Source organism: Cnephaeus nilssonii, assembly GCF_951640355.1.
Source record: "Cnephaeus nilssonii genome assembly, chromosome: 19".
Classification (NCBI taxonomy): domain Eukaryota; kingdom Metazoa; phylum Chordata; class Mammalia; order Chiroptera; family Vespertilionidae; genus Cnephaeus; species Cnephaeus nilssonii.
In genome coordinates, this window is record NC_137090.1 from 18209826 (window position 1) to 18232013 (window position 22188).

The 22188-nt window shown below is 42.4% G+C and overlaps 1 protein-coding gene across 16 annotated transcripts in view; it reads left to right on the forward strand.

Annotated features, from left to right (window-relative positions):
* The first annotated feature begins 998 nt into the window (after positions 1 to 998).
* The window catches only part of BPTF (bromodomain PHD finger transcription factor), a 112995-nt gene continuing 91805 nt past the window's right edge, over positions 999 to 22188 (forward strand). For 4 of the 16 annotated variants that reach the window (XM_079798407.1, XM_079798415.1, XM_079798421.1 and 1 more), the window contains exons 1-2: positions 999 to 2713; positions 19689 to 20511. In XM_079798407.1, coding sequence (XP_079654533.1) covers positions 2116 to 2713; positions 19689 to 20511 — 1421 coding nt within the window. In that variant the 5' untranslated portion in view covers positions 999 to 2115. The remainder of the gene's footprint in view (positions 2714 to 19688; positions 20512 to 22188) is intronic. The other 12 variants (XM_079798419.1, XM_079798410.1, XM_079798417.1 and 9 more) reach the window with 8 other exon arrangements.

The following is a 22188-nucleotide window of genomic DNA, read 5'->3' on the forward strand; positions in this document are numbered from 1 at the left end:
ATTTGCTCAATGTGAAGTGTTTTTAAAAAATTGACTTAGTTGCTAACATTTGCACCTTCTCTTGAAAAACTTGAAGATCTAGCCATTTTAAACCCATATTCCCACAGCTTCCCTTTTTTAAAAAAAATCCTCGCCCGAGTACATTTTCATTGATTTTAGAGAAAGAGAAACTTTTATGTGTCTGGGAATTGAACCTGCAACCTTTCGGTGTATGGATACGCTCCTCCCAACTAAGCCACATGTCCCAGGGCCCACAGCTTTCTTTAAACAAAACCACAGGCTCTTCCATTTGACAAAGTCCTCACCTTGCCCACTTTATTTACTTTCATTACTTAACCGGACTCTGAAGGCACGTTTGTCACCCTTGATGCTTAACTGAATTATACTGAATAAATTAAATTGTCAGTTAATGCTTGTGTTTTACATTTTCTTTCTCAAAAAAATAATATATTTGTGTTGGTTTCAGAGGAAGGGAGAATCAGAAACATCAATGATGAGAGAATCATTGATTGGCTGCCTTCTGCACGCCCCCTACTGGGGATGGAGCCTGTAACCCCCGCATGTGCTCTGACCTGGAATCAAATCCCGGCCTCCCGGTTTATAGGTCCAGGCTCAACCACTGAGCTAAACTGGTCTGGCATTTTTTCTTTCTTAATCCTTATTGTTGAAAGTATTACAAGGGCTCCCTTTTCCCCCCATTGGCCCCTTCAAGCCCTCACCCACACCCTGCCCCAGGCCTCCATCACCCTATTGTCTGTGTCTATGGGTTATGCATACAAGTTCTTTGGTTAATCTCTTCCCACCCACCCACCCACCCACCCACCCACCCCGCCTACCCTCTGAGATTCATTTGCATTTCACTTTTGCTTTCTATCCTTGTAACTAGAGTGTAGTAAGCCACTCAGTGGACCGGAGCCTACATTTCTTTTCTTTCTTTTTTTTTAGATTCGAGAGAGAGGAAGGAAGGGAGGAACATCGGTTTTGTTGTTTCCCTTATTTACGCATTGGGTGGGCTAATTCTTGAGCCTCCCTGGCTTGGTCTGGGGATGCCTGTCCTTTCATCATCTGGATTCCTCCCCTGGGCTAAGCTGAGGCCTGTGACTGGAGAGGTAAAAAGATTAAAGTGACTTCCTGGTAACTCAAACCTACGTTTTGAGGCAGGTTTTGGGCAGGAAGCCACTCTTTCTGCCGGAAAGTCCTAGCGGGGCTGTTGGAGTTTCCAGCTGGGATCCTGGGGAAGGTGGAAGGAGGCTGGGACGGAGTTCCTCCCGGGGCTTATCCGAGGCTTCCGGGTGGGGATCCTCGCGGCTGCAGCCCCAGAGTGACTGCCTGGGGGTCCGGGGCGTGGCTCCTGGCACAGCCCCCAAGCAGTTGCCATTGGGATCCCTGTCAGGACTCCCGAGAACCAAGCCCGGGGAGTTTCCCATTTCTGGGGGCTCCTCTCCCAGCCCCCCCCCCCCAGCTAATTTCCCTCCGTCGCGGGCGAAGCCGGCCCCCGCGGTTGCTCGAGTCGCCCCCTCCGCGTACCCTCTGGCTCTCTGAGCATCAGCTTCCCCAGGGAGGCGGGCGAGGGATACATTTGGGGGCTCCCCTGCCCTCCTCTCCGAGCCAGGGGTGGGGAGACGCGGGAAGGAGGCCCTGCCGAGAGGGTTCCGCGGAGGTAGTCGTCTCCCCAGACTTCGGCGCTGGGCACTTCTCGAGGGGCAGCGAGCGCCCCGCCGGTCCCGCGCCGCCCACGTCTGAGGTCCGGCCGCGCCGCGCGGAGGCGCCCCGGGCTCCCCGCCCCCGGCCCGGCGCTCCCGCGCTCCCCCTAGCGGCCGCCGGGGGCCTCGCTCCGTCCCAGGCTCGTCGGCGGCGCAGCTCACGTGACCGCGCTCCGGGCCTGCGGCCGCTGTCGGTTCCCCCAGTCACCGAGCGAGAGGGAAGAAACAAGATGGCGGCTGAAGGCGATCCGGAGTGGGGCCCCAGCAATTCGGATTGAGCCTTCTCCCTCCACCCGCTTCCGCCGGCCGGGCCCCTCCCGCCCGGCCCCGCGGGCCTCCCCACCCGGCCCCGGCGCCCCCACGCTCCCCTCCCCCTCCGCTTTCCCTTCTCCCCCCCCGCCGGAGCTCCGACATGAGGGGCCGGCGGGGCAGGCCGCCCAAGCAGCCTGCGGCTCCCGCAGCCGAGCGCTGCGCCCCGGCCCCGCCGCCGCCGCCGCCGCCGCCCACGTCCGGACCCATCGGGGGGCTCCGCTCGCGGCACCGCGGCAGCAGCCGGGGCAGGTGGGCCGCCGCCCAGGCTGAGGTGGCGCCCAAGACGCGGCTGAGCTCGCCCAGGGGGGGCGGCAGCAGCCGGAGGAAGCCGCCGCCGCCGCCGCCGCCGGCCCCCCCCAGCACCAGCGCCCCGGGCCGGGGGGGGCGAGGAGGCGGGGGCGGCAGGACGGGGGGCGGGGGCGGCGGCGGCCACCTGGCCCGGACCACCCCGGCCCGGAGGGCCGTCAACAAAGTGGTGTACGATGACCACGAGAGCGAGGAGGAGGAGGACATGGTCTCCGAGGAGGAGGACGGCGACGCCGAGGAGACCCAGGACTCGGAGGGCGACGAGGAAGACGAGATGGAAGAGGACGACGATGACTCCGATTATCCGGAGGAGATGGAAGACGATGACGACGACGCCAGTTACTGCACGGAAAGCAGCTTCAGGAGCCATAGCACCTACAGCAGCACTCCAGGTACCCACCCCGCCTCGGTGCGGGCGCCCTCCCCACCTCCCCCGCCCTCCCCCGCGCTCACTCCCCTCGGGGCTCCCCCACCCCCGCCTCGCCCCGGCGGAGGGGAAAGGCGACGTGACATCAAGTGACAAAAAAACAAAACAACACAAAAAAAAAAACACCCCACAAAACTAGATTTACCAGAGGAAAGAGGCTCATTGTTCAAAATGGAGATTGCATTGTTGCAGTTTGCAGGCCACACGCTCGCTCGCTCGCTCTCTCTGCCCCCGAGCCCCTGCTTTTCCTCTTCCCGGTGGGTGCCAGCGCGGTGTCTCCGTGGGGCAGGACCCGAACTTGGGCACACGCGTGTCTGTTGCACTTCTTTCCCTCCCCTTGTGCTGGTTTGGGGTTTTGGAGTGAAAGAAGGCTCTGCTCGTCTTTGCAGACCTCTCTGCATTTCTAATGGGGCTTCTTTCAGGTGTTTGTTTATTGTATGGCTGTTCCTTACCAAGGAATTGAGGGTTTAGACAGGTTGTGGCTCACACACCTACACACACAGGCACATACCAAGTTTCTCTTCCCACCCGGAGCCTCGGGGTGGTTTTAAAATTGTGTCGAGGAAGTGGACCCGTTTGGGTCGCAGGGGGAGCCTTCTCGGGTCCTGGGTTTGTTTGTATTCTTGAGTGCTAATGGGCTCGCGCCCCAGTTGCTCGTGAGTGGCTGATTAAAAAGCAGAAAACCAAAACATAAACCAAAACAAACGTGGTCATTCATCCGATTCAAAGTCATTTTGGTAAGATCCAAAGTAAAAGGAAGAAATGGTAGGAACACGCGTCTTGCCGATTGGATCCTTTTGCTTGGCCCGAGAAATGCAGTTTCGTGTCACCTGTTGCAGGAGAACGTGTAGCAGGCGCAATTGCTGGAGATGAACTTTTTGGACCAACTTCTAAGTCACACAGCAAAAGTATAGGGGGATTTAGTAGAAAAAAATGACTTTTTCTTTTTTATCCCATTTCGGAGGACAAAAGTTCTGCTGGATCTGTAATGAATTTCTTCATGGTGACTCCTAACTTCTCACAGAAAGTTTCTCTGGCTTGGTGCTTAGATACATTTTTTTTTTTTAAAGCACACAATTGCTGCTTTGTATTAAATATGGAGTTGCATCTTACTAAGTTGTGAAAAAAGCATTACTTGTAGCGATAACCTACAAGATTTTTCCTTTATGTTTGTTAATCTGTATTAACTAAATTAGAATCCAGTTTTAAGAGCATTTACAAAGTAAAGTTTATGAGGAAATAGGATCTTAAGAAAGTAAGGTGTATCACTTGCGTTTTAAAAAGAGACTAGGGTAGTAGAAGTGGTTAAATAAGTTTAAATGTTTCCATTTTTTATACATGCTTTAATACTTATTGGAGGAGTGTGAATATTAAGCCAGATGTAATCCCATTTAGATTGTCCTAACAGCAAATGAAAAAGGTAACTTATTTTGCCTCACAGAAAGAACATATCTGCCTGTATTTTAATTTTTTTAGGGGGCGGGGAGAGTTGCTGGGTGGAAAATGAAGGGAATGAATCAAGTGCCAAGTATTTATTGCATGTAGAGGGGACTATGCCAGTTTTCATTTCATGCCAATTTGATTTTAATACATCTCCTATAGTTAAGAAAGAGCCCACGTTTGAAAAAAAGTTGGAGGCTGAATTACACTATCCCAGGGCGTTTTGGCAGGGCAGTTCAGCTATCCTTAGCTTCTCTTTGAAGGCCTAGCAAATAATACTTAGGATTGATAGCTGTGTATGCTGAGTTAAATTACAATTTGTGGTTGGGTGTCTCTCCTCCCCCCCCCCCCCCCCTAACATTTATTGAGCATTTATTATGCCAGGCCCTGAGTTAGGGGCTTGGGAAAATTAAAAAAAGTGATTACAATACTAATGTGACTAAAACTTTTATATTTATGTGCTTATGTGACAGTCTACATTGTGTATACTTGTCCTATCTTTATATGAATTTAAGGATTATATATCCTTATATTAATCTTACATCCCTTGCATTTCCTAGCAAAATGTCTTGAATGTAGCAGTAGCAGGTGCTCATCAAAGATTGGTGAGAACTTGTAATAGATGAAGTTTTTTGATCATTCTTCACTGGGTGCCATAACTCTTAAATATTTTAGATTTGGAAAACTAAAAACTGGTCTGATTAGATGTTAATAGGCGAGTGACCAATGAATGTTTTTAGTAGCAGAGTTAGTGTGTTTTGCTTGCCAGGCATTTTCCTTTCTTTATTGGATGGGTGTTAACTTGCTGGATGTTTTACTTTTGAAACACATTATTTCTCAAGATTATGGTAAAAGGAATAATATATATTGTGTTCTAAACTTTTAGACTACGCCCACTTGTCTAGAATGAGTAACAGTGCATGACAGTGAGTTGTTTGGGGTAAGCACTCGTTTTACTAGTTTTTTGTAGGTTTGTTTTGTCTGTACTTACAGTCGATAAAGGCTGGAAAGATGGTTGTTAGATAAATGTGTATCTGAGTATATGCTTTGGAAGTAAAAACATTCTAGTGTTGGTTTAAAATATTTCAGAAGCACATAAAGAAATATGATTTGAATCCTGCGTACTATCAAGGCTAAAAGAGGTATATAATTTATTGGTAATTTAGGTTAATTTTATAAACTAGAATGTTGACTTAAGTAATAATAAATTCCTAGTATAAGAAATAACTTATTCATCTATTAAGTACGTTGTAGGTAGTATAACTTGATGGTGCAGAGACCCTGGTTGACATTGCTAGCTTAATTTTCTAAAATCATAGATTTAAAAGGGTTTATTAACTGAAGGTTAAATGTTTTTCTTTTATGAAAAAAAATTTAAATGGGTATGTAAGGCACTCACATGACAATTTGGTAATATAAAATTGAAATCATCTAGGTTTGCTTAAGCTAGAGGTATTTGGCTAAATAAGGCTTTTATTTTTTAAAATATATTTTTATTGCTTTCAGAGAGGAAGGAAGAGGGAGAGAGAGATAGAAACATCAATGATGAGAAAGAATCTTTGATTGGCTGCCTCCTGCATGGCCCCCCACTGGGGATCAAGCCCACAACCCAGGCATGTACCCTGAATGGGAATTGAAACCATTCTGGCTTATAGATCAGTGCTCAACCACTGAGTCATGCCAGCCGGGTTAAATAAGGCTTTTGTTTATTTTTATTGTTAAAATTAAAAGTTGTTTTAGTCAACAACTGTAGTGTTTTGTTTTGTTTTTTACATTTTTAAACAAAACATGATTTGAGAGAGAGAGAGAAACATCAATGTGAGAGAGGAGCATCGATTGGTTGCCTCCCATAAGCACCCGACCAGGACTGAACCTGAAACCTGGGCATGTGCCCTAACTGGGAATTGAACGATCAACCTTTTGGTGCACAACGCTCAACCAACTGAGCCACACTGGCCAGAGCTAGCCTATAGGTTTTATGACATACTCTGCCAATACCTTGAAGGATTGCATAGAAAACCTATTTTGAATAGGCTTTTGGAAAAGTTCTGACAGCACCTTCAAACCTAGCATTTGCTAATTTAAAAAATTTAAGTCATAGTTGAAATAGACTAGTTCTTGCATTTAACTTGTATGGAACTTCTGAAGATTCTTAGCTGGAATTTTGAAATTAGGAACTTCTGATGATTACAGGAAGCAAAAGCTCTGGTGTTGTGGGAGTTATGTCCTCGATCAGTGTTATAGATGCCATCCATGAATGAACTGTAGATTTATATCTGAAAAGTAGAATTTGTAATTGGCTTGACAGTATTTATTTCCATCGGTGTCAACCAAATATCTTTTCAGTGTATTTGTAAATTCTGATTGCTACAAGTGAGGTACAAAGGGTAGTGGAAGTTTAAAGGAGATCGAGATCATACCTTCCTGGTGGAGTTGTTGTGGGCTTATGCTTCCTGGATGAGCATGTGGACAGTGAGGATGGACAGGTGGAGGGAAGGAGCAGCATGAACCAAGGCACTGATTTTAAAATGTGGGCAGTCTTAAGTAACCTGGTTTAGCAAGAGCTTGTGTGTGAGAATAGGAAATAAACTGTAAAGCTCCGTGTTGGGCAGGACCTACACAACCATATTAGAGCATTTGTATTTTTCCTTCCTTATCTGTAGGGTAAGGGTTGGGTTAGATCAGTGGTCCTCGGTCATTTTTACTCCTGGAACACTCAGGGGATATGTTACATTTCCGTCAGTACCATGCAGAAGTACGAAACTGGAGGAGATAGTTTCTGGAGCACCTCCCCACCAATCTATTTCAAATCTGTTTTATTTGCAGGTATTGGGGATCAATCAGAAGATCTAAAAACAAGTGGGAAATGATTTCCCTGGGATGTTAGAAAGTTTAGCATAGATTCTGTTCTGCAGGATAGATTGGAAGAGAATGAGATAGCTGATGGGGATCTGGATGGGTTTTGTAGCCTTGGATGGAAGATCAATTCAGGAAGTGCTTCAAAGTTCTCCATGCCTCAACAACATCACAAGTATAGACAGAGAGAGGAATGCATCAAATATGCCTCTATAAGAATGGTACTGTCTTCAGTAAGTAGCCATAGGAATTCAGCTTTATAAGGGAAATTAATGAGCCCTAGCTGGTTTGGCTCAATGGATAGAGCGTCGGCCTGAGAGGACTGAAGGGTCCTGGGTTCAATTCCAGTCAAGGGCACATGCCTGGGTTGTATGCTTGATTCCCAGTAAGGGGAGTGCAGGAGGCAGCCAATTAATGATTCTCATCATTGATGTTTCTATCTCTCCATTGCCCTTCCTCTCTGAAATTTTAAAAGAAAGGGGGGAAATGATTGAGATTTGTTTCAGGTATAAGTACCTGAAGAAGTTAAACATGAAAATTAAAAGAAAGAAAATGGCACGGCTGGTGGTGGTCAGTGGTTGAGCGTCGACATGAACCAGGAGATCAAGGTTTGATTCCCGGTCAGGGCACATGCAGGCTCAATCCCCAGAGTGGGGCATGCTGGAGGTAGCCGATCAATGATTTTTGTATATCTTTATTGATTTCAGAGGAAAGGAGAGGGAGAGAGAGAGAAACATTAATGATGAGAGTCATTGATGGGCTGCCTCCTGCACACCCTCCCACTGGGGTTGGATTCCATACCATAGCAGTCACTCCCTGTCCTCTCCTTCTCCCTTTCTATCCCTTGGCAACCACTTACTTTCATTTTCTGCTGATATGTCTCTTCTGGACATTTTATATAAATGGAGATATATAATATGTGGCTTCTTTCACTTAGCAGATTGTTTTCAGGTTCATACATGTTATAGCATATACCAGTACTATATCTGAATAATATTCCATTACATGGATATACCACATTTTGCTTATCCATTCACCAGTTCATGAACATTTGAATTGTTTTCACTTTTTGTCTATTATGAATAATGCTGCTGCAAATATTCTGTATGGATTTTTTGCTGTACAATATGTGTTTTTTTAAAAATATATTTTATTGATTTTTTTTTTTTACAGAGAGAAAGGGACAGGGATAGAGAGTTAGAAACATCGATCAGCTGCCTCTTGCACACCCCCTACTGGGGATGTGCCCGCAACCAAGGTACATGCCCTTGACCGGAATCGAACCTGGGGCCCTTCAGTCCACAGACAATCTATCTACTGAGCCAAACTGGTTAGGGCAATATGTTTTTATTTTGGGTATATCCCAGGAATGGAACAGCTGGACCATTACAAATGCAGTTTTAATAGAATCATCTTAAGCAGACAGACTTATTTTGTTTGTTACAATAGTTTGTTTTATAAGATATATCTGTGCCTTTCTTGGCTACCTGAGGGGGTGACAATAGAGGAGTGGGTAGCCCTGGTGCTGGCTGGCAGGGCTTCACTTGCTTGTAGGTGATGGAGAATTGCTCAGGTAGTGGCCCATCAGTCATCTCAGGGTTGCTTTCCACCTGGTTGCAAGTCTTGCCGCTTAGATGCCCACAGTGCTCCAACCATCTCGGTCAGGGTGATCATGTCCCGAATGTGTGGCTTGATCACCTTGGGCTTCTCTATGGTCGGCACCTCCTCCTTGCGCAGGCGCTGGCTTCCCTCCTTGCGCAGGCGCTGGCTTCGGCCGCAAAGTGCTGCTTCCTTTGCAGGCCCGGGTTCAGCCGCCACCCGCTGCGGGGCGCTGTGCAGTTGCATCCTGATGCTCATAGGTCTAGTCCAGCAGCTGTTCAAGATGGGCGCAGCCAGAGGTTCGCTTTCTTTTCTGTTCCACTTCCGCCATCTTGTCGGTTCTTTGGAAAGGCTGTTTGGTACTGTAGTGTTAAAACAAAGTTCTTGTCCTGGCCGGTTTTGCCTAGTGGTCGTGGGTTCTATTCCCTGTTGAAGGCATGTACCTCGGTTGCAGGAGGCAACCAGTCGATGTATCTCTCTCACATCCATGTTCCCCCCCCTCCAGCCCCCCTCCTTCCCTTTCTCTCTAAAAATCAGTGGGAAAAATGTCCTCAGGTAAGGATTAAAAAACAACAAAGAAACAAAGTTCTCTTAAAAGGAAAGAGAGCTGGATTGCCTTAGGCCAGCCTGAAGAACTAATTCCAGAAGGATCTGTCAGAGACCAGTGTGAGTGGAGTTGATTTTTACACTGTTAGTGTGAGGACTTGTGCCAGGCATCAGAGGCACGGACATATGTAAGCCAAACATAAAATTTTAGATTATCATGATGTATGAGAAGTTGAGGATTCTAGATATGTATTTTATAAATGTAAAAAAAAAAAATAAATTAGAGACCAAAGCAGGTAGCATGGAGATTTAAAGAGTGAAGAATCTGAATCCAGATTTCATAGGTTTGAATCTGTGCTCTGTGATGATGGGCAATTTGCTCAACTCTTTGTGCCTCACTTTCCTTATTTATAAAATGGAGATATAGTACTTATTCAAGGTGTTGTGATGGTTAAATGGGTTAATGCATATGAAATGCCTGGTTCAGTAAATATTAGCTATTATCTGTTGATTTGTTCCTGAGCTGAAGATGGAGATTCTTTGATGATGTAGAGACCTTACTTATAGTGTGTTGAAGGTAGTATTTTATTCTATTGAAAGCTGTCAACTGATAAGGTAAAAAATATTTAAGTAAAAATGTACATTAAAACAACTTTATTTAAGAAATATTAAATGTTTAACTTCTCCATTTAAAAAATTAGTTTATTGAACATCTGATTTATTCCAGAACTATAATAAATAATACATTTACTTCAATTATTTACAATGGTAGGAGAAAGCACTCTTGATACTTCTAGTTCTTTCATTGTTCCTCCATGTCTTCTTTTTTTGCCTGTTCCTTAAACACCAGTTTTCCAGGTTTTCAAACCAGCCCATGGCCCTCTAACTCTCCCTCATTCCCCTGTGTTCTCATCTATTCTCAAGTTGTTATTAAAATTACAATGAAAAATCGCAAAAATAGTGTGGGTTTACTCTTTTGGGAAAATACACATGATAACAGATGAAAATGAAAATCATCTGTAATCCTACCAACTAAAGATAACCATGGTACATGTTTTTATGTATTTTTAAAATTCCATTTTTTATATCATGTTTTTATCTACATATTAAAAAAAGAAATAAAGGTAACTAGGATCATATTAAACTTATTTTTTATTTGTTATAAAGCAGGGTTTTCCCATATCATTATATCTCTATCAATGTAGTACATAAACATTGATAAAATAGTATTAAAGACTCACAGTGAACAAAAGTGGTTCCTTGATGTACCTCTTCCTACCTTTCCAGAGGCAACGGTTTTCAATTCTTGTAGCTGGTTTTTATTTTTCTGGTGTATTTTAAAATGATATGCTTATATTTCATTTATCAATTTTAGACATTTCTCTCTTGACTTTGATATAGTAGATGAGCATTTAGCCCTGATAAGTTACCCTTACTTTCTTCTATGCTCTCATTATAGTTATATAGCATGATTCTTGGTCAGGATAAGTCATGAGGGATTGATTACACTATTGTGGCTATTAAATGTTACACTTGAATCAAATAATGTGCTATGGTTAGTACTTTTTTTTTGTTTTTTTGTTAGTACTTTCTTTGTAATTGTTTTCCTGAAATTATTGCCCCCCGTTTTTTTTCAACTGCTTAGTGTTCTATGTACTTAGCCTAGGGTACTATCCCTTACTTTAAAATATCTTACCATTTCTTGTCCTGGTTGCTGCATCCTTTGGTGCACCAAAGGTTTGCCAGTTTGATTCTTGGTTAGGGCACATACCTAGGTTGTAGGTGGATCCCAGATTGGGTGTGTGTGGGAGGCAACTGATTGATGTTTCTCTCTCCCTTCCTCTCTCTCTAAAAAGCAATAATAACATATCCTCGAGTGAGGATTATAATAAATAAATAGATAGATAAAATATTTTACCATTTCCTATTTTCCAAACTCTACAATGTAGCAATTCCATATTTTCCTTGCTGATCTCTCTTCTGCAGCCTTCAGCATTTCTGCTCTCACCTGAACTGTTGCTTGTTGCTCTGTTTTTGCTGCTTTGCCATGTTGATTCTGTTTTTTATGTCCTACATCTTTCTTGGTTTACTTCCTTTTTTCAATATAAGCTCTTAATTGTTTCCTAAGATGGATGCATGAGAAATATCCCCCACCCCTTATTTTTCATTACATGTCTGAAAATGCCCTTTTCAACCCTAAAACTAGATTAATAGTTTGACTGGTTATAGGATCCTATATAAAAAAATCAATTTTACTTGAAATATTTGCTTTATTGTGTTCTAGCATGTAGTGTTGCTGTTGAGAAGTCTAGGACCATTCTGATTACCAGTATTTCCATCATGTCTAACCTGTTGGTTTGTTTGTTTTCTTTCTAAAAGCGTTTAAGCTTTTCATGGTCTCCAATATTCTTAAGTTTTACGGTGATATCATATCCCTTGATGTGGCTCTTTTTAAGAATGTCAGATTTGCCTTGAAAAGTAGCCCTATTGAAACTTTAGTCCCTCTTTGCTTTTACAGATGGTGCTATTCTAAAGCTATTCTAAATGTGATAGATCTATCTTAGGTCACCCAGACTGGTGTTTCCATAGGGGATATTCTAGGAGTGGGATTATTGGGTTACATTAAATAGGCAATTAAATGAATTGGCAATTATTTGAGGCTGAACCATCACTTACTTGTTTTAAAATCTTCTTTAATTTGAGTTTATGTGGCTTTCAAATTAACTTTTTCTAGAATCTACCAAAGTTTACCTTAGACCTTGAGCAGGTATTCTTGGATATGAATTAGGCCCAAAGTTCTCCCCTAATCAGTTTATTGGTAAATATACTCACTTGTGGTATGAGAGCCTGAGGTTCACTCTCAAACTGGGTAGGGGGTAGATGTGTGTTTTGAGAATTTTCTGGCTAGGTAAGAATGGATTTCTTCCTTGTTTCTTAGCTTGAATTTGACCTTACAGAAGTCATTCCTTTGTGGGCCTCAATTTACCTATCTGTAAAGTGTAGGCTGAACTAGATAATCTAATGGGTAGAAGATTGACAGACTTTCTCTTAAAGTGCCATTTAGTAAGTATCTTAGGCTTTGGGGGCCAGACTGTCTTTGCTGCAACTACTCAACTCTATTGTAGCATGAAAGCAGCTGTAGAGAATAATAAAAAAATGAACATGGTTGTGTTCAAATAAAACTTTATTTACAAAAATAGGCAGTGGCTGGCCACAGTTTGCCATTCCCCCTCTGAGCTCTTGAAATTCATTAATCTGTGGGTTGGATAATTAGGTTGGAGTAAAAGCTTTGCATTTTTATCTTATTTAATTAATTAATTTATTTTTAAAATATATTTTTATTGATTTTAGAGAGGAAGGGAGAGGGAGAGAGAGAGAGATAGAAACATTAGTGATGAGAGGGAATCATCAATTGGCTGCCTCCTGCATGCCCCCCTACTGGGGATCAAGCCTGCAACCTGGGCATGTGCCCTTGGCCAGAATCGAACCTGGGACCCTTCAGTCCACAGGCCGACACTATCCACTGAGCCAAACCGGCTAGGGCAAAAAGCTTTGCTTATTTATTTACTTATTTTCTTTCTTTTTGGGCTTTGCATTTTTAAACACTTCTGGCCCAGCCGCTGTGGCACAGTGGTTGAGCGTGGACCTATGAACCTGTCAGGGCACATGCCCGGGTTGTGTCCTAGAGCACCAGGAGGGGGGTGTGCTGGAGGCAGCCAATCAATGATCTTCTCTCATCATTGATGTTTCTTTCTCTCCCTCTCCCTTCCTCTCTAAAATCAAGAAAAAATATATATATTTTTAAAATATAAAGTTCTTATTAGACTTTCAGAAGTGTTAGAGAAACATTGATGAGACAGGAACATCATCGGTTGGCTGCCTCCTGCATGCCCCACTCTGGGGATCGAGGCCACAACCCAGTAATGTGCCCTGACCAGGAATTGAACCAGCTACCTCTTGGTTCCTAGGTCGATGCTCAACCACTGTGCCACACTGGCTGGGCTATTGAGTGATTTTCTGAATGTTGAACTAGCCTAATTCCAGGAGTTAAACTCTACTTGGTTGTGATGTGTTAAACTTTTTATATCTTGCTGAATTCTCATGCATGGTGTTTTTGAGGATTTTTATGTCTGTGGTTTTGGGGAGTTTTGTCTGTAGTTTTCTTGAAATGTCTTATCTGAGTTTAGTATCAGAGTAATGCCAGCTTCAAAATGAGTCAGAAAGTTATTGCCTCTTTTTCTCTGTTTTCTGCAAGAGATTGTATAGAATTGTAATTGTTTCTTCTTTAAAAGTTTGGTAGAGCCCTGATCAGTTTGGCTCAGTGGATAGAGTGTCGGCCTGCGGACTGAGGGGTCCTGGGTTCGATTCTGGTCAGGGGCATGTGCCTTGGTTGCGAGCACATCCCCAGTGGGGGGTGTGCAGGAGGCAGCTGATCGATGTTTCTCTTTCATCGATGTTTTTAACTCTCTATCCCTCTACCTTCCTCTCTGTAAGAAAAATCAATAAAATATATTTTTAAAAAAAGTTTGGTAGAATATTCCAATCGTGTCATTTGGGCTTGAAGTTCTTTTTGTTGGAAGATTTTTAACTATGAAGTTAATTTCTTTAATACATAGAAGGCTATACTTTTTTCTTTCTTAAAAATTTATTGTGGTGACATCATAATAATAAAAGCATAATATGCTAATTAGACTGGATGTCCTTCCGGATGTCCTTCCGGGACGAAGCTGGGGCTGCAGCCACTGTGGCTGCGAGGGAGGGATCCAGGCAGCTGTCCCACAGCTGTGAAGGAGGAATCCAGGCAGCCCTGGCTGCGAAGGCCTACTCTTGCACGAATTTTGTGCATCGGGCCTCTAGATGGTTAATAAAATTACATAGGTTTCAGTTGTACATTTCTTTAATACATCATCAGTATATTGCATTATGTGTTTACCACCCTAGGTCAAGTTTCCTTCCATCACCATTTATTACCGTTTACCCTCTTCTATCTCCCCCCACCCTCTTTTCTCTTTGGTAATCACTATACTATTGTCCATGCCTATGAGTTTTTAAATTTTTGCTTAATCCTTTCACCTAGCCCCCCAACTCCTCTCCTCTCTGACAACTCTCAGTCTGTTCTCTGTATCTGTGAGTCTGTTTCTAAGGCTATACAGTTTGAATGGACTTTGATTATTCATGTCTTTCAAGGAATTAGTTTCTTTCATGTGAGCTCAATTTATCAATTAAAAGTGTTCATAATATTTCCTTATCCTTTTAAAGTCTGTAGTAATGTTATCTGTCTCATTCCTGATATTGAAATTTGTCTTCCAGTGTTAATCCATTTAATTGATCTGTTAAGAGAAGCAGCCTTTGGGTGTACTAGTATTGATTTTTGTGTTTTGTATTTCATTGACTTTTGTTCTACTCTTTTAAATAAGTGGATGTGTGGCAATGAACACAGGAACACCAAAGTATAATAACCACTTGTAAACTTTTGTTCTACTCTTGATTGTTTCCCTCTTGCTTGTTTCAGGTTTAATTTGCTCTTATTTTGGTTTCTGAAAGTAGAAGCTTACCTTACAATCATTTGAGACTTTTTTTTTAAAGAAATATATTTTTTATTGATTTCAGAGAGGAAGGGAGAGGGAGGGAGAGAGAGAGAGATAGAAACATTAGCGATGAGAGAAAATCATTAATCGGCTGTCTCCTGCACTGGGAATAGAGCCCACAACCCAGGCATATGCCCCTGACCGGGAATCGAACCATGACTGAGCCACACCGGCTGGGCAAGACTTTCCTTTTCTAATCTAGGTATTTAGTGCTATAAGTGTTCCTCTATGCACTTTATAAGCTGCATCCCACAATTTTTGATTTGTTGTATTTTCATTTTCATTAAATTCACAATATTTTCCAATTCCTATTGTGACTTACTCTTTCATCCATGGATTGTTTCGAAGTATACTGTTTAATTTTCAAACATTTGGGGGATTTCCCAGGTATTTTTCTGTTACTGGTTTTTAATTTAATTTCATTATGGTCAGATAATTTGAGATTTGTTTTATGGCCCAAAACATTGTCCATGTGTATTTGGAAGAAAGGTGTATTCTGCTGCTGTTGGGTAGTGTTCCATAAGTGTCAATTAGATCAAATTTGTTGATAGTGTTGTTAAGATCTTCTATACCTTGCTGGTTTTCTGTCTACTTGTTCTATTGATTACTAAGAGAGGAGTGTTGTTGTCAATCTCCTTGAAGTTCTGTATGGTTATGCTTCATGTATTTTGTGGTTTTGTTATTAGGTGCATAAACATTATGGTTGTTTGTTTATGGTTTTGTCTTGGATATTTGGCCTCTTTATTATTATGAAATGATCTTTACCCCTGGTAATATTCTTTGCTTTTTAAAATCTATTGATATTAATATAGCTAATTCAGCTTTTTTGGAAAATACTGTAAGTTTAATATAACTTTTCCCACCTTTTTACTTTTCATTTATCTATATCTTATTTTCAAGTGGTTCCTTGTTGTTGTTTTTTTAATCCAGTCTTCTGCAGCCTCTTTTAGTTATTGTGTTTGGACTATTTATACCTTCCTTTCATATCAGTTCTATTCTGATCATGCCTCATGAGGCAACCTTAGTTCTGTTGCTTGAGTTTCCACAAAAGTCTTAGTTTCTGCTTGGTAGTAGGATATCCAATTTCTGTGAAGTACTAGTTTTCAAACTTGGCTGCATAGCAGAATTATCTAAGAAGAAAGATAAAAATACTGTCCTGAGCTTCATGTAGGGCTCTGTAAATTTGACACTTTTTAACAGCTTACCATGTGGTTTTGCTGCACCTCCAGTTTTAGGATGGATTATTCAAGGCAGCCTCTCAAACTTTAATGAGCATATGAATCAACTGAAAATTTTGAGTAACTGCAGATCCTAATTTAGTAGGCCTGGGGTGGGACCAGAGATTCTGAATTTCTCTTATGCATCCTAGGTAATGCCAATCACATGTTAAATAGCAAGGTTTGAAGGTAACTTCTGGAATTAGTGAATGTTTTCTTTTATATATATATATATATATATATATATATATATATATATATATATATATATATATATATATATATATAAAAGAAGGTCGGTGCCGCGCAGCTCCAGTTCATCCCAGCCCCGCTGCGCCTGTTGCCACTACCACTCGGTAAGCTCGCTGAGTGCCGCTCCCGCTGTGGGAGCGCACCGACCACCAGGGGGAAGCTCCTGCATTGAGCGTCTGCCCCCTGGTGGTCAGTGTGTATCATAGTGACCGGTCGGTGATTGATCAGTCACTTAGGCTTTTATATATAGAGAGATATTGATCTCAGAGAGGAAGGGAGAGGGAGGGAGAGATAGAAACATCAATGATGAGAGAGAATCATTGATTGGCTGCCTCCTGCGTGCCCCCCACTGGGGATCAAGCCTGCATCCTGGGCATGTGCCCTGATTGGGAATTGAACCATGACCTCTGGTTCATAGTTTGATGTTCAACCACTGAGCCACACTGCCTGGACTTGAATTAGTGAATGCCTTCTGATGTATTTGAATTTTTATTCATCTAGATTTTAGAGAGATAACCTTTCTAGGGCAGTGGTTCTCAAAGTGTGGGCCTCAACCAGCAAAATTAGCATCACCTAGGAGCTGTTAGAATTGCAAATTCTGAGATTCTGTCCTAGTCCTATTGAGTCAGAAGCTATTTTAATCACAATCCACTCTCAAGGTAATTCTGATGTACAAAACTTGAGGACCACTGCCCTAGGAGTTTTCACTATAGTTGTCTGTTTGCTTATATAATGAGAAGTAAAAACATATTTCTAACATTTATCTATCTATATAAAAGGCTAAGTGTGACCAGCTGACCGGCTGACCAGCCTGTACGTATGATGCACACTGACCACCAGGGGGCAGACGCTCAACACAGGAGCTGCCAAGCTGCGATGACTTGGCAGCGGTGGTTCTCGGGTGACGCACCCCGGAACCAGAGAGGAGGGAGCGCGCCCCACTTCCTTTCAATGTGCACGAATCCGTGCACCGGGCCACTAGTTTTCAAATAAAATACATCATTTTCTTGTGCAAATTGCATGGGCTAGCACTTCAAAACTACTATTTATTTGAATAAACATATCTTACTATGTAGCACAGCAAAAACAACATAGACAAAACTCCCTGCCCTTAAGGAGATTATATTCTAGTGGTGGTGGTAACTACTAGTCCATTCATCCATAAGCAAGATAAAACTATTTTGCATGGCTTTGAATTGTTGATAGTTGTGTAGAAATTTTTTTGTATGTTTCATGGTATTTTTTAAAATGTATTTTTATTGATTTCAGAGAGGAAGGGAGAGGAAGAGAGAGAGAGAAACATCAGTGATGAGAGAGAATCATTGATTAGCTGCCTTGTGCATGTCCCCCACTGGGAATTGAGCCAGCAACCCAGGCATGTGCCCTTGACCGGAATCGAACCGGGGATCCTTCAGTCTGCAGGCCAATGCTCTATTCACTAAGCCAAACCGGCTAGAGCAGTGTTTCATGGTGTTTGTTTTTTTTAAATATATTTTATTGATTTTTTACAGAGAGGAAGGGAAAGGGAGAGAGAGTTAGAAACATCGATCAGCTGCCTCCTGCACATTCCCCACTGGGGATGTGCCCGCAACCAAGGTACATGCCCTTGACCGGAATCGAACCCGGGACCCTTGAGTCCGCAGGCCGACGCTCCATGCACTAAGCCAAATCGGTTAGAGCGGTGTTTCATGGTGTTTTTAAGATCAATCCATGCTGACATATGTAGCCTTAATTAGTCAAGATTGCTTTTTAGAATTCTGTCAAATGAATGTTCCACAATTTAACCATTGCCCTGTTGTACATTTGATTGTTTTCAGCTTGATTGACTGTTTGCTTTTAATTAATGAATTTATTTGTTTATAATTTTTGTATTTTTATATTGAATTCAGAGAGAGGAAAGGAAAGAAGAGAGAGAAATATCAATGTGAGAGAGAGAGAAGCATTGCCTCCTACATGCCCTGATCTGGGAAATGAAAACTTGGTTATGTGCCCTGACCAGGAATCAAACCTGTCACCTTTTGGTGCACGGTGGGGGGGGGGGGGCACTCCAACCAACTGAGCCACACTGGCCATGGTGACTGTTTGCTTTTATAAACAACTAGAGGCCCAGTGCATGATTAGGTCCCCTACACGCTTTTGCTTTCGATCACGGGGGAGCTGGGTGCCTGTCCGCTGGTGCACCAGGCCTTTCAGAAGCCTTCAGTGCAGCGGAGGCTTCTGAAAGGCCTGGTGCCTGAGTGGACAGGCACCCAGCTCCCACGCTTTTGCTTTCGATCGCAGGGGAGCTGGGTATCTCCCCCACTTTTGATGGTCCGCGGCGGGACGTGAGCTCGCTGCCCCAGAGGCCCCTTCTGTGCCGCAGCACAGCCATGGCGCAGATGCTGAGCGGCAGTGCGAGCTCAGCATCCTGCCGGCCCAATCAGCCACCCCGGCCACCCCGAGTCCCGCCCCCCCGCGCCTCCTGGCCAATTGTGGGCATAGCAAAGGTACGGTCAATTTGCATATTTGTCTATTATTAGGTAGGATATTGAATGTTCTGCATTTATGATGAAAGCTTCTCTAGAGAATTGTTATTCAAATTGTGGACTGCACGTTTAAAAGCAGAAAGAGAATATGAGAAGGTATTAGAATAGGATAGAAGATAGTATGACATACAGAAAAAACTAGTTTTGTACAACTTCTGTTTTGGGATATGTGTATACTGGATTGAGGTGTAAAATGTATTTCTTACTTTGGTTCATGGGTGAAAAGTTTGCAGACTGCTCTGTCAGGGTTATATACACAACCATAACCTATTACTGAATTGCTCTATGAAGAGGTGGTACTAGTTTACAGTCCCACTGGTGTTTCTGTTCTACATTTTCCCCAAGATTGCTCATTTCTTAATTAGATTGTTTTTGGTGTAAAGTTGTATGAGTTCTTTATGAATTTTAGATATTGACCCCTTATCAGATGTATCATTGGCAAATATGTTCTCCCAATTGGTAGGTTGTCTTTTCATTTTGTTGATGGTTTTCTTTGCTGTGCAAAACCTTTTTAATTTGATGTAGTCCCATTTGTTTATTTTTCCTTTTATTTCCCTTGCCTAGGTAGCTATAGCAGAAAAAAATATTAGTAAGACCAAAGTCAGAGAGTTTATTGCCTATATTTTCATTCAGTTTTATGGTTCCAGTTCTTACATTTAGGTCTTTAACCCATTTTAGTTTATGCTTGGATATGGTATAAGAAGATGATCTAGTTTCAGAATTTAGATTTTCTATAGATTTAAAAATTAGAACTAAATCATTGCTTCTTGGTGTTATTTTAACTTGATAGTTATTAGAAAAATAGAAGTATACTTATATAATTTTTGAGGTATATATCCAAACAGGAAAATTTGGAAAACCCTTAGTTTGTAGAAATGGTATATTGATTTTTAATTATACCTTTTCTTTATTTACAGGTAGGCGAAAACCAAGAGTACATCGGCCTCGTTCTCCAATATTGGAAGAAAAAGACATCCCACCCCTTGAATTCCCCAAGTCCTCTGAGGATTTAATGGTGCCTAATGAGCATATAATGAATGTTATTGCCATTTATGAGGTACTGCGGAACTTTGGCACTGTTTTAAGGTTATCTCCTTTTCGCTTTGAGGACTTCTGCGCAGCTTTAGTGAGTCAAGAGCAGTGTACACTTATGGCGGAGATGCATGTTGTGCTTTTGAAAGCAGTTTTGCGTGAAGAAGACACTTCCAATACTACCTTTGGACCTGCTGATCTGAAAGATAGCGTTAATTCCACGCTCTATTTCATAGATGGAATGACGTGGCCGGAGGTGCTGCGGGTGTACTGTGAGAGTGATAAGGAGTACCATCATGTGCTTCCTTACCAAGAAGCAGAGGACTATCCTTATGGACCAGTAGAGAACAAAATCAAAGTTCTGCAGTTCTTAGTCGATCAGTTTCTTACCACAAATATTGCTCGTGAGGAATTGATGTCTGAAGGGGTGATTCAGTATGATGACCATTGTAGGGTTTGTCACAAACTTGGGGATTTGCTTTGCTGTGAAACATGTTCAGCAGTATACCATTTGGAATGTGTGAAACCACCTCTTGAGGAGGTGCCAGAGGATGAATGGCAGTGTGAAGTCTGTGTAGCACATAAGGTGCCTGGAGTGACTGACTGTGTTGCTGAAATCCAAAAAAACAAACCATATATTCGACATGAACCTATTGGATATGACAGAAGTCGGAGGAAATACTGGTTCTTAAACCGAAGACTCATAATGTAAGTAAATCTGGCCTTGATTTTTTTTCAGGTTAGTAATGATAACTTCTTTTAATAATATTTGATCCTTTCATTTAAAAAAATTATGTTTATTATTGAAAGTATTACAGATGTCTCCTTTTTTTTTTTTTTAACCCCCCATTGGCCTCCTTCACCCCACTCCCACCCTATTGTCTGGTCTTGATTTTTGTATGTATTTAAAATTAAGCCTGTTTCCTTCATGACGTAGCAGAACTGTGCTGCTGATGTACTCTAAATCTTTGTGATTTAATAATCAGTTGTATAGTTAAATAATTTTTGACTTGAAGAAATATGCACATTAAAATAGTTTTTAGCCTTGGCTGGCCCAGTGGTTAGAGTGTTGGCCTGTGCAGCACTGGATGGTCGAGGGTTCCATTCTAGTCAAGGGCACGCACCTGGGTTGCAGGTTTGATCCCTGCCCCAGGTGTGAAAGGTAACCAATCCATGTATATCTCTCATATGGATGTTTCTCTCCTCTCTCCTTCTCTCCCTCTCCCCCTTCCCTTCCACTCTCTCTAAATATTAATGGAAAAAAATATCCTCACTCCTGAGGTGAGGATTAAACAAAACAAAACAAAAACAATTTTTAAAGTTGTAAAGAAAGAAGAGTATTAAAAATAGCAAAATATATAATTGTTTTCAAAGCCTAGGATGGGAAATAGGTTACTAAACAGATTGCTACTATGGGCCTTTCCCGGATTATATTCCCTACAGCCCACCCTGAGGTAATCTCCATTCTCACTGTGTGGTGTTAGGATTTTCTTGAGTCTTTTTTAGTTTTACTATGTCTGTGTATATGAAGCAGCAAGAACAAACCAGCCGTCTAAGGAAAGACCAGTTTTGCCATTAGTCCATTAATGGCTGCAGTCTCCCAGAAGATAGGCCCAGCAGACTCAGGGTGTATTCCTGGCTTCTGCTTTCCTGAGGGTTTTCAAGAGGCTCTTTCAAGCAGGTCAGGAGGCAGTCTGGGAAATCCGGGTGTTGGAAGGGTTGTAGTGTAGACTTGGTTTTGGACAATGGTCTACTTCATATTTTCAGCTTCTAAAGTTGTTGTTTTTTTAAAGGATTTTTTAAAAAATTGATTTTTAGAGAGGAAGGGAGAGGGAAAGAGAGAGAGAAACATCGATGTGAGATGGAAACATCGGTCAGCTGCCTCCTGCACACCTCCTTCCCGGGATTGAGCCCACAACCTGGGCCCTGACTGGGAATCGAACCAGCAACCTTTTACACTTGATCTTAGCCAAAAGGCCGAGAAGTGATTCGAACCAGCAACCTTTTAGAACACAGGATGACGGCCAGCCAACTGAGCTACACTGTCCAGGGCTCAGCTTCTAAAGTTTTTTTTTCTTAATGTTTTTATTGATTTTAGAAAGAGAGGAAGGGCGAGGAAGAGAGAGAGGGAAGCATCGATGTGAGAGAACAGTATTGATCAGTTGCCTCCTCTATGCTCCAGGACCAGGGATTGAACTGTAACCTTTTGGTGTATGGGACGATGCTCTAACCAGATGGTTAGAGCATCGTCCCATACGGTCAGGGCTGAGATGCTGCTGCTTCTTTTTTTTTTAAACACTTTTATTTTATTGATTTTTTACAGGGAGGAAGGGAGAGGGATAGAGAGTCAGAAACATGGATGAGAGAGAAACATCGACCAGCTGC